Raw genomic sequence first — 12,129 nt, 5'->3', positions numbered from 1 at the left:
TGGATGTTCAAAGGGAAAATAGCTTGAGGAAATAGAGGTCAGAGGTCCAAAGGGTGTAGATAAATAGGAGAGAGGGTGAAATTGCGAATTCCAGCGAGGTGGGTGGGAGAGCTGGAGCCTCAGAGGTAGGCTGGCAGGATCCAGAGCACAGAGGGGCAGCTGATTCAAGGGCAAGTGCGAGGCAAGGACCACAGGGATTTCAGAATGGAAGGGGGATTGGAGGGTCTCCCCTTCAGTGAGGGTGGTCCGCTTCAGGAGATACCTGACCCCCAATATTTGGCACTGTTCGTTGCCGGAGCAGAAGGATGGTCAGCAGCTCCTACTTTGTGAGGAGGACCCCAGAGCATGAGGGGGCAGGCTGGGGAGAGCAGATTAAAGGGGAGGGGAGTCCTGACGAACCTTCACTGAGTGTTCTCATTTGCACTGTCCTGTGCATCATTTGATGGGGGGTACAAGGCAAGTAGTTCTCCCATTTGATAGGTGAGGAAGCTAAGACCCAGGGAAGGTAGGTGACTCAGCCCCGATTGATGAAGATTCTAAGTAACAGAATCGGGAATCGGGTCCCCTGCCGTTGAAAACACGGCAGTCTTGATTATTAGCAAAAATAACTGATTTCTCTTCAGTCATGAATTTGACAAAGATAAACTCTGTCCTTCCCCCTCCTCCGGCCACCACCATGCTCTCACACGGTCACGTCCAGTCTGTTTACCGAGCCCCGACCTGGTGCCACGCATTAGTCAGCAAGAGGGTAGAAGTCAGCTCTTCTCATTCTTCGAGAAGATGCTTTAAAGTGAGGAGGTCAACAAAACCCCGCCACCTGCTTTTCCTCAGTGAGTTGCTGTTGGAATAGGGGGCCCTGTGGGCATGGCTGGAGAATTGGTCTAAAGATAGAAAAACCAAACTGGTATTTTTCTGGGTCCCCCAGGATGAGGTCGTAGAACGAGTGCTATTTTAAATATTTATAAAATGATTTTGATTAGAGGAGCACCTGACTGTGCTGAATAAGCCATCTTCTCTCCCTTGAAATCTCCTCGGACCAAGTTTATTGGTCCATGTCTTATTATTCAGACCCTTTGCCAACCTGGCCTTGCACTGAAACTGTCCTTCACAGAGGCCGTACCACACAACCTCTGGGCATGGGGGTAATTTTTAAAGTGCGTCACCAAAGCGGCTCTTGTCAACTGACCAGGTAGAAACTGTTTTGTCCAGTGTTCTTATTCACTCATTTATTCGTTCATTTAATTACCTGGATATTTCTGGAACATGGGGCACAGCTACTTTTGGCCTCACTTGGCACGTGTGAGTAGCCGCTCCTGAGTACCGCCGCCAGGGTTGCCAGAATGTAAACTTGAAGAAAGTTGATTCATTCATATCACTCGGTATTTTTTTTTTAAGATTTTATTTATTTATTTGACAGAGAGAGACACAGCAAGAGCGGGAACACAAGCAGGGGGAGTGGGAGAGGGAGAAGCAGGCTTCCCACAGAGCAGGGAGCCCGATGTGGGGCTCGATCCCAGGACCCTGAGATCATGACCTGAGCTGAAGGCAGACGCCTAACGACTGAGCCATTCAGGTGCCCCATCACTCGGTATTTTAAACAGGGATCACTCTTAAAATGGTTTTGTAAAAAATATCTGACCCTTAATGTTCTTCTTTATACTACATTGAAAATCTCGAGCAATTACTCTCTTTAAAAGGCATAGTCAGGACACTGATAAACTGCTGCTCAAAAGACTTGGGCCTGGAATAGTGGACATCTGCTTCCCAGAGGGCAACATGCTCCTCTAGGATTACACAGGCAAAGTCGACTCCAGGCGGACCCCGTGTCCATGGCCGGCCACCTGCAACCCTGTCACTCCTTCCCTCCGCTCCTGGTTTGTAAGCCTGAGCGAAGAAGCGGGAGCCCGGCACACGGTATCATCTGAAGGGGCTTCGTTGTTCTGCGGTGTTAAGTTGCAGGATACCCCAGGGCTGAAGGAGAGTTCAAGCACCTGACTCCTCTCGGGAGACGGAAGGATGGTTGGTCAAGCTGACTTCACCGCATCCTCTTCACATCCTCCTTTGTTCCTTCAGAACACGCCTGCGGGTTGAGTAGTGTGGTGAAGGGGCTGTGTTTTGAAGAAGAGACACTGCAGCCGCCTAGGCCCAGCAGCCTGTCCTGGCACTGCAGCACATTCCAGAGCCCTCGCTGACACAGCGCAGCTCCGCGGGGCAGAGGGAGGAGGGGGCGGGAAAGGGCCCGGTACCACAGGGCAGAGCGTGCTCAGCCGCTGGATTGCGGACGGAGCTGGAAGAAGAAAGAACACGCGCTTCTGCGGCGGGGCGGGGGGGTGGGCTCCTTCCATGCCTTGCTCTGGATTTCTCTGGAAGATCGTCACGTACGACAGTCCTCCTGGCGATATGTACATGTGTGAGAGAGAGAGAGACATACAGGCAGATACCACACTGGGTGGATAATAGAACTTAAATAGAATGTATGCACCAAATTTAAAATGTAGATTTTTTTTTTTCTCACTCATGACTTTAAATTGAGAGCTGTATACCACATCGGAAGGAGCACATTGGCCTGGAGGCATCGGCTTCTGGCCCCTCTCCTCACAAGGTTCAGGGCACTCAGCCGCGTATTTCTAATTGGGTGGAGGGGGATGGGAGCAGGACGGCGAGCCATACGCATCCCCCGTGAAGGTTGGGGGGGACAGCAGATGTCACGTCCATCAGCTGAGACAGCTGTCCCTGTGCACAGCCCCGTGCCCCGTTCTTAGAGAAGACCCCTGGCACCGGAACCAGAAGGAGGAGTTACAGTTTGTTAACGTTTTCACTGCTTGTGGGTAGGAAGGGGGAGGTTAACGGAAACGATACGGCACAGTGATTCAGTGAGTGCAAGCTCAGGATAACTCAACAGCAAAGAAACATAACCTGACTACAAAGCAGGCGAAGGATTGAATAGCTATTTCTTAACAGAAGATTCATAAGTGGCCAACAGCTATATGAAAAAATCCTCAGCATCACTCATGATCAGGGAAACATAAATCAAAACCACAGTGTCACCTTATACCTGTCAGCACAGCTGTTATCAAAAGAACAAAAGATAAGGTGTGGACGAGAATATGGGGAGATTAGAGCCCTTGCGCACCGTTGGCGGGAATGGAATGCAAACTGGTGCAGCTACTATGAGAAACAGTATGGAGGTTCCTCAGAAAAATTAAAAATAGAGCTACCATTGATCCAGCAGTCTCACTTCTAAGTATTTATCCAAACGAGTGAAACCAGGACCGAAGAGATAACTGTACTCCCGTGTTCATCGCGGCATTATTCGCAACAGCCAAGATGTGTCCATCAGATGAGTGGACAGACGAGTGAGTAAAGAAAGCATAGCACACAGTAGAGTTCCACACACAGTGGAATGCTAGTCAGCCTTAAAAAGAGGGAAATTCTGCAATATGCAAAAAACCTCTCAACACGAGATTTCTAAAATAGTCGAGTTCGTAGAATCAAGCAGTGGGATTTCCCTCACCAGCGGTTTGAGTTAAGCAACACCTACACCTGTAGTCAGCAACACTGTACCGTATACTTACTTTTGTTAAGAGGGTGGTGGATCTCCTGTTAAATGTTCTTACTGTCAGTAGTGTAATATTCTTTACTGCCCAGTCTTGCAGTGAGGATCAGGGGGACCGTGTCTGCGAAACACTTTGACCAATAGTTGTGCATCCAGTAAATGTTGCCTATGGTTATTAATCAATGTTGTAGTAAGAAAAGAATGGTGTTTCTCACATACAGCATTGGCTATGGAATCAGAGCAGTGAAGGAAGTCACATACAAAGTTGATTGGTGGAGATGAGTTTTGACCCTGGTCTTGAAGGATGGGGTTGACTGAGATTGGCAAATAGAAATCAGAAACACATTCCAGGTAGGGCCCTACGGGGCAGGAGTCACAGGCTCGTGTCCACTCCTCCAGCAGGGTTTCCTCCATCGGGGCTGATTTCTGTACTTCCAAGCTCTTTATTTCTTTCCATCGTTTTAAAATGATGAAAATCAGCTATCGCCATGACAACACAAAGCAATTTGTGAACTCTGGAAGCTTTGTTCTTTACTCAGAAGCGGTGTTCTGCCGAGGACACTTAAGGAAATATTTCTCATTCTACTCCTCTCTCTCTCAGTTCCATTACCCAATTCATAATGAGATTGATAAACTATCAATAATAATTAGACACTGTAGTGGAATGAATCCCAGTAGAGTCAATACATATGAGCCAGAGGAATCTGTAGCAATAATGTCAAATGTGTGCTCATTTTAAAGTGACTCATTTAACAGCTTCCCATTTGTTCTTGAATCTGCATAGTGTATTCGGGCAGAGCACAGAGATTTTTAACAGTAGAAGAGATTAAAAACAGAGCTATCAAATTAATTCGCCTCTTCCACCTGTCATAGGCAAATCCAAAAAGATAGGTAAATTAGCCCTGGACTGTGTTGTTACCTCTTTGCTCATTAGGCATGATAAGCTCTGAAAACAAAGGATGGGACCCATGAACTGTTCATAGAGGTTTTATCCTACACTCCTTGATAGATATCAAGACACTGACATGCAGGATCCTGAGCCTCTGGAGGAAAGGCTCACTGCCTGTTGGGTTTTCATCAGGAGATAGCCCTAACTTCTCACAGGTCATCCAAACTAAGCTGTCAACTGTTGCAAGACTCTTACTAGCAAGCCGTCCTTTGGTGACCAGAAGCTCACTTATTCACAAAGTGGCCCATTGTATGTTTAGATTCTTATTCATACTGAGCTGAAGCTTCTCCACAATTTCCAAAACAACCCAGAACCTGAGGAAGATGTGGTCGGCAGGAATTGGCCAGGTCTGGGTCTACATGAAAGGTACACTTACTGTAGACATTTATTTCCTCTCTAAATTAGGAGTAAACCAAATCCTATTTTGAGTGTCTTTAATAATAAATCTTTATGGGACCCTCCCAGTAGGATCCTTTCATGCCACTTTCCCTAATAGATTTCAAAGCAGGCTGGAAGTGGAGGGACGTCCAGGGTCACACTAATATCCAGGCCACTGTCCAGGGTCACACCAGTGAATGGACAGTGGAGCCGGGACTAGAACACCTAGACACATTTGGAAGCCAACCTCTGTTCTTCATGTGGGGTCAACCACCCGCAGACTGCGCCGCTGTGTATGTGGGTTAGTTACACAGACCTGGCTGTGGCAGAAGCTGAGAGTGAAGGACAGGGCAGCGCATTTCCCCGCAACCCCTCCGGAACTGGGCGCTGTACGGAGTCACAGCCTCGGGGGCCTCTTCCCCTGGTCCTGGGGACCATTTTGTGATGGTGTATGCATGGGGGGAGAGGGGAGCCCTAGGTTAAGTCCACCTTTGGGCTCTTGTGCATAATGCTGCTGTGAACACTGGCGTACGAGTATCTGAGTCCCCACTCCATTCCTTTGCACGAGTACCTAGGAGGGGCATTGCTGGGTCCTAGGGTAATTCTATGTGTAGCTTTTTGAGGAAAAAGCATATGGGTTTTTTGTATTTCAACTGTTATAAGTGGGAAGCATAGGTCTTTATTAATTAAAAGGTATCTATTTTATCAAAGTGAATGTGAAGAGCTGTAAATATATGCAGTCAATCCATTCCTCACCTTCCTTTGAGTCCCTAACAATTGTCATCGGTACAACTTATTTGACAGTTCATCATAGAAGGCTTTGTGACATCCATTATTCTCTTTAACCGATTATTTTAAAGCTTTTACTGTTTAACTTGTCATGTTTTTATACAGTCCCCCACTGAAATTTTAATCACCTCGAGGGCAGAGGCATGTATTATATCTCTTTGAACAGGAATTCCCCGTAGCACCTACCACAGATCTCCAAGATATTTAATGAGTTTTCATTTCTTTCATATCAATTTTCTGGTTTATTCATAGACTAGAAACTTCTCCATCAAATCCGTACCTTGATAGAATCCACTTTGCCTGGATCTATTTTGGCAAACCTGTTTTCACATGTTAAAGGAGGTAACACAACCAGTAACGGTGATAATAGCAGCTAACTTTTATACGCTCACTACACGTCGTACACTATTCAAAGCACTTCCGTGTGTGTTCTCGCTTCTCAAAGTCAGCCTATGTATGGAGGTACCGTCGTTATCCACGTTTGACCGATAAGGAGACAGTCACTCAGAGGTTGAGTATCTAGTTGCCCAAGGCCACACAACCAGCAGGTGCTGAAGGTGGGCCTCTAGCTACAGGGCCCATATTCTGAGCCACAGACACGGTTAGGGAGGGACCCTTCTACCCTACAGCAAGAAGGACAAAAGGTGCAGCCGCTGGAAGAATTATTCAGCCCAGATGTCAGTAGTGCCAGGCTTTGGGGAGCAGGGGGGTTCAGACCTTCTGCGGGCTCGCCTCCCAGCCCCTCCAGCCTTTTGTAGGTCTTTCCACTTAACCGGCTTTCCAGGGCTCTCGAGCTTGCCCACTTCTCTGCTGCCCTTAGGGTGGCAGAGATCTATCTTGGAAAGAGTCTGGCCTGTGACTGGCCGCGTGACCTTCAGCGAGACACCTGGGGGAGGGGGGTTGGGGTTCCATTAGGCGCTCCATAAATAGCAGCTGCTTCTTTTAGCAAATTAGTTGGAAACTGACCATCTTACGTAGGCAGTCGATATTTCTTAAAAATAGATGATCAATATACAAAAATAGATGCAAATCCATTTTTAAAACCTTCACAATAAGCAACAAATTCCATATCCATCATCCCACCAGCCTGTCCTGGAGGCAGACAGAATTGGTTCCCAGAGGAGCCGCACCAACATAAATATCTCAGGAAAGAAAATGCGCTGGCCACAAGCCATCCAGAGCTGGTTCCTCCCAATGAGCGTAGAACGAAGTCTCAGATACAGGAGGAAAACAGATTCTGAGCAACTCTCTTGTAGGCATCATCCCCATGGGGGCCCTTCTGACCTCCCCTAGACACAATGCCGTCCCCTCCCTGGTCCTTGGCCCTGGCTGGGGGGAAGCTGCAGGGGGGCCAGGGCTCCCCATGCGAAGGGGACTCTCAGATGTCTGGGTGGCCTGCGCCGTCATCACACATAATACCCCACAGCACAGACGTGGCTGAGGGTGTCCCGTCCAGCTCCCGATCTCTCTCTCCCAGCGTGTCTGAACCGTGTTGTGTGTGGTCAGCCTCTCAGGCCCTCGCTCTTCATCCACCCCTCTCTCTGCATCCTGCTTCCTCTTGGATGTTTCGCTCCCTCCTGCTTGAGTTCGCCGATCTCCCAGGCCCTGAGCCTAAGCTGATGGTGCGCCCCTCCCAGACCAGGGCCTCAGGCTGCGGGGTCTAGCTGGGCTTTCTCTGCTTACTGAGATGTCCCCTCCTGGTGACTCAAAGGGTACTGCCACACAGCTGTGGGCTACAGGTGCCTCCCCTGCAGGTATGCTGAGCTCTGCTGCAGGGGGAGAGCCCAGGGCCACCTGGAAGCTTCTCCCCTGGTTCCAGAGGCACCTGTGGGCCCAGCTCCAGCCCCTTTCTCCTGTCTTCACATGTCCCCCCGCTGCTGGTTGGACGGGTGATGCTTGTGTGCCTAGTCTCCCCTCCCCTGTCTCAGAGCGCCGAGAGGGGGCTTCTCACACAGCCAGTTCTGGAATGCTGCTTGCTGTCTCACTTCACAGCCGCCTCACGATTCTGATTTCTCCCTTTCCGTTTTCAGCACTGTCTCCAAGCAGAGAAAAAACGTCATCAGCTGTGTCACGGTCCACGACTCTCCCTACTCCGACTCGTCCAGCAACACCAGCCCCTACTCCGTGCAGCACCGTGCTGGGCACCACACCAACACCTTTGACACTAAGGGGAGCCTGGAGAACCACTGCACTGGGAACCCCCGAACGATCATCGTGCCACCCCTGAAAACCCAGGCCAGCGAAGTGTTGGTGGAATGTGATAGTCTGGTGCCAGGTAATTGGGGGCCGGGGCAGGCCAGGAACACCCATCTGCCTCTCTGCACGCTGGTTTTCTTGTTGTGTTGTGTGAGAGCTAATGAGCCCCGGGTTATTGTAGCTCCTTACCCAAGGATTTCGCTCAAGTAGCCAGGGTAGGATTCCGCTTAACATCACGTTGTATAAGCAGTGTTTTAACTTTTTTATTTCTGTAATGAATACCTCGCTGACTGGACAGCGGCTCTCCCACTGACGAGGTTGATAAAAATAGGAAATAAAAGCCACCCAGCTCCCTATTTGCTGGTCTGGGATGACACCTGGCTTAGGGAGATCCTGACCGAGTAGAACAGCTTCCTGTGTGGAAAGAACCTTCTCCGAGTCTTGGCAGGTGAGGGTGATGTAGGCTTACCTCGGCGTCCCCTCAGAGCTCGCTGTTGGGAGGAGAGGTCATAGCGAGTGTGCTTGTCTCCTCACACGCTGCTAGAGTAAAAGGAGTCCTTCCATCCTGTGAAGGCCTGAAAACTAGACTCTAGAATAAAGGCTGAGAGCGTAACCTTCCAAATACACTTAGTGGCTCCCCCCAGATTTGGTAGTACCTCTTCAGTGACTCCCTTGTTCATGCTCACCAGTGGAAGAATTTAGGGAGTAAACCAGAAGCCATCTGCTTTTCTGCCACAAACCGTCACCAGCCCATCCAAGGCAGACAGCACCTTCACGATAGCACTATTTAGGAGGAAAGACGTACAAACTGCCAAAGAAGATTTTGTTTAGATTCAGGGAGCTATTCATCAGGAAGGACCCCCGTCTGTGTCACCTGCTGCAGGAGACCTTGGAACCTTCTTGGGGTGGTCGCCCCATGTAAGACCCACTAGGCATGGGCCGTTCAGAGTGACCTGAGGGTGAAGAGCCGAATTCAGGATGGGGTCTTTAGGGACTTTTCTAGCCCAGTGCCATAGGCGAGCCCACATAGTGTGGGACACAAGGACATCTCTTTCCAGAACCTTCTTTCTCTTACCAGGCAAGGGTTTCAGTAGAAACCTTGGCAGGAAGGGATACTCTCTAGAACCGGTGAGGCAAACAAAGCTGTTCACCCAGGAGACAGGACTCCTTAGAGCGGGGGCCCTCATACTTTTCTGCTCATATATCCCTTAAGTAATTGTTTAACACTATATCCATTGCACATTTTTAAGTTTAAATATTGGCAAAGGATACCATTTTTGTCATGTTATATGTCGTGTCGCTGTTGAAGTACTTTGAATATGTGTGTCAAAACCTCAGAGCTACAGAGTCAATGCATCCAATACGTGGGGACACTGCCTTGTCCCCTCATGAGCAGCCGCTCCTTGTCATCAGCCAGGCAGCCAAGCTGATTCACGTCTGTCAGAACTGGCTTCCCTGTAACAGCCACCTCACCTCTGAATTTTGTTTCGTGAATGGACGGATAGAGTAGGGACTTTCCAAAGCACCTGTAGCCTGAATACGATAGGACTGGACAGCCTTGAGTTGTTCTTACCCAAGATGGCCTGGCTTTGCTAGCAAGGGACTGTCCGTCCCTCGGGAGCTGGTCATCTTTTTCACACCTTGAGGTGGTGCACCATGTTAACTTCCCAGAGAGTGAGAAGCAATGGGAGACACGTGGATGTGAGAGAGAAGGTGGGAAAGGAAAACCAATAGATGCTAGTGCTGGTGAATCCATTCAGGAAGAGATAACATTTGCAAAATCAGGATCTGGAAATTCACCCTTTAAATCTTTATTGCCACGTACCCTCAAGTCTTCAGGAAGCCCTCCACGTGCTGGCTTAAATTGCAGCTGGCTCAGTCAGAAAAGTGTGCAACTCTTGATCTCGGGGTTGTGAGTTCGAGCCCCATGTTGGGCGTAGAGATGACTTAAAAAAATAAAATCTTAAAAAAAAAGATTGCAGCCTGCGATGCACAGGGCTTGGTGTGAAGGGCTCTCCTGCTTAATTAACAGTAAAGTTCTCAAGACTATGTTGTCGAAATCCTTAAGGAAGCCCGGCCCTTTTATTGAGCAGGAAGAGGAGATAGTCCTTCCTCATCTGCAGTCTTAAAAACTCCAAAAACCGGGGCACCTGGGTGGTTCAGTCAGCTAAGCATCTGCCTTGGGCTCAGGTCATGATCCTGTGGGGCTCCCAGCTCAGCGGGGAGTCTGCTTCTCCCTCTGCCCCTCCACCTACTTGCTGGTGCGCATGTGTGCGCTCTCTCAAATAATTTTTTTTTAAGTTTAAAAAAAAAACCTCCGAAATCAAATTTTAAGTTTACAGCAAACTCGGTGGTGGTAGTGAAGCCTGACCTGAATTATCAAGGGGCCGTTCACAGTCTCTTTATCATAGTCATTTGTGCCGCTTAGTAAAATATCCTTGGGTTTTGGAGCAGAAACCTTCCTGGCTTTGATTACAAGGTGGTGCTCAAGGTTCTGCTGGGTGTAACCTAATATATTGAACCTTTCTAAAACCTGAAATTCTGAATTTCAAAAATGTGTGCCTCCAAGGATTTTTAGATCAGGGATTGAGACCTACGGCACAAGACCATGAGTTTTGTTACATCAAGAACGCCCCTGTTCCGAGACACCTCGGGGGAACTCTGTAACAGTAATGATCCCTTTAAAATATGGATAATGGTTTATAAGAATTGGCTCAAGCTAGATCTTCTTGAGGTCATCTAGGAATTAACTTTTTTAAGGGTGGCTGGTGCTAAATTTTTCTTGGCCGTTTAAATCAGCGTGAGAGAGTGGCCAGATTTCCGCAGGTTAGAAATCTTCCCGCTTGGAGTTCTGTCGGGCTCTGTTGCTGGTGCCATTCCATGGAAGGCAACAAGTTGTGTGGACAGTTACTGAAACTTCAAGACCACCTAGTCCGGCCCCTAGGGAAGGCAGGCAAAGAGACTGAGGGCCGGCTTTGTCAGCCTAACAGCAGTGTTGTGTCTGGAAACCACAAAGGCAAGAGAGGACAGCTTTGTGAAGCCCGCATTTCCCGCCCTTCGGGTCACATGAACCACCTCCACCGTCGGCCCATTGCGCGTGGGCAGGGGGCCGTTCTGAGCGCTTACCCCACGGCCTTTCCGCAAGAACTGCGTGATATCTGAACGCTGAGAGTCTCTGAGGGACATTTCTGACCGAAAAGGAAAAAGGAGGGGAAAGTCATTCTCTGCGGTAAGGCTGCTGGTTCTAAAGCAGCCAAGTGCTGCTGTCTCTGGGGGAACCCCGTGGTATAATTTTCCGCCGTGAAGAGAGCTGTATTTTCCCCTGTGAGGACATGCTGCACAGTCTTTCTGGTGACACGTAAGAGGCGGGAAGGAACTTCATTCTGGTGCCTGCGCGTCCCCAGCCTGTGGTGTTCGTCAACACCAATATATACCATTCGCTACAAAATCATCCTAGGCTCAGAAACATCAGGAAAGCAGCCTTCCTCAGCGTCCCGGTGCGCACTTGGCCCAGAGAGGCCAGGGTGTGACCGGGTTGCAGCGCCAGCGCCACCCCCACCCCCACCCCCACCCCAGCTGGAGCTCCCAGGTGTCCCCTGGGCTCAAGTCAGGGTGAATGCTGAGCAGGCCACAGTCCGTTTTCTCGCAGAATTCACCCCTCCTGTGGTTCTCAGCTCGGGAAGGAGCTTTGGGGATTTCTCACGTCACCTTCTCAGGTCTCCTGGGTTAGTTGAGGTTCTTTTGGAAGGCAACAGAAAGAACTCTATACTGCCTTAAGACACATAATTTATTGGAAGGAATTAAGAAGGCTGAGGGAAAAGTTCAACAACCATGTCCTAGGCTGGGCAGGAGCCAGAATTCCCAGGACCTGGGCCACTGGTGGCCCGATGCCTGCTTCCTGGAGCACTGCTTCACCCTGACCCAGCGACTCCCAGGAGCCCAGTTTCCCATTTCCATGAGACAGGACTTGGTTGTCCCAGCTTGGAGTGGACACCTGTTCCTTGAGCATCAGCTTTAGCCAGGGGACAGGGCTCAATAACCAAGACATTACCAATAGCTAACACAGCTGATGCTTTTAAGAGCATAACACGTGACGGATACTGAGCGTTCCATATACGTTAACTCATATAAACCTCAGGACGACCCTCTATGTGGTTACCATTATTCTCCCAGTTTCCCAGATACGAAAGTGGAAGCACAGAGAGGTTAACTAACTCAACCGAGGCCATGAGGCTGGACCTCGCAGGAGTCTGGCTCCGCA

General features: G+C 49.3%; 1 protein-coding gene across 6 annotated transcripts in view; it reads left to right on the top strand.

Moving 5' to 3' along the window:
• The window catches only part of HIPK2 (homeodomain interacting protein kinase 2), a 183,659-nt gene that overhangs the window by 152,199 nt on the left and 19,331 nt on the right, over positions 1-12,129 (top strand). For all 6 annotated transcript variants that reach the window (XR_013442895.1, XM_078059634.1, XM_078059631.1 and 3 more), the window contains exon 13: positions 7,703-7,947. Coding sequence is in view for 5 of the 6 variants with exons in the window: in XM_078059634.1 (XP_077915760.1) it covers positions 7,703-7,947 (245 nt within the window). In the remaining variant the exon portion in view is untranslated. The remainder of the gene's footprint in view (positions 1-7,702; positions 7,948-12,129) is intronic.

Source organism: Halichoerus grypus, chromosome 12 (assembly GCF_964656455.1).
Source record: "Halichoerus grypus chromosome 12, mHalGry1.hap1.1, whole genome shotgun sequence".
NCBI lineage: Eukaryota > Metazoa > Chordata > Mammalia > Carnivora > Phocidae > Halichoerus > Halichoerus grypus.
This window is presented reverse-complemented; position numbering and strand designations above follow the sequence as displayed.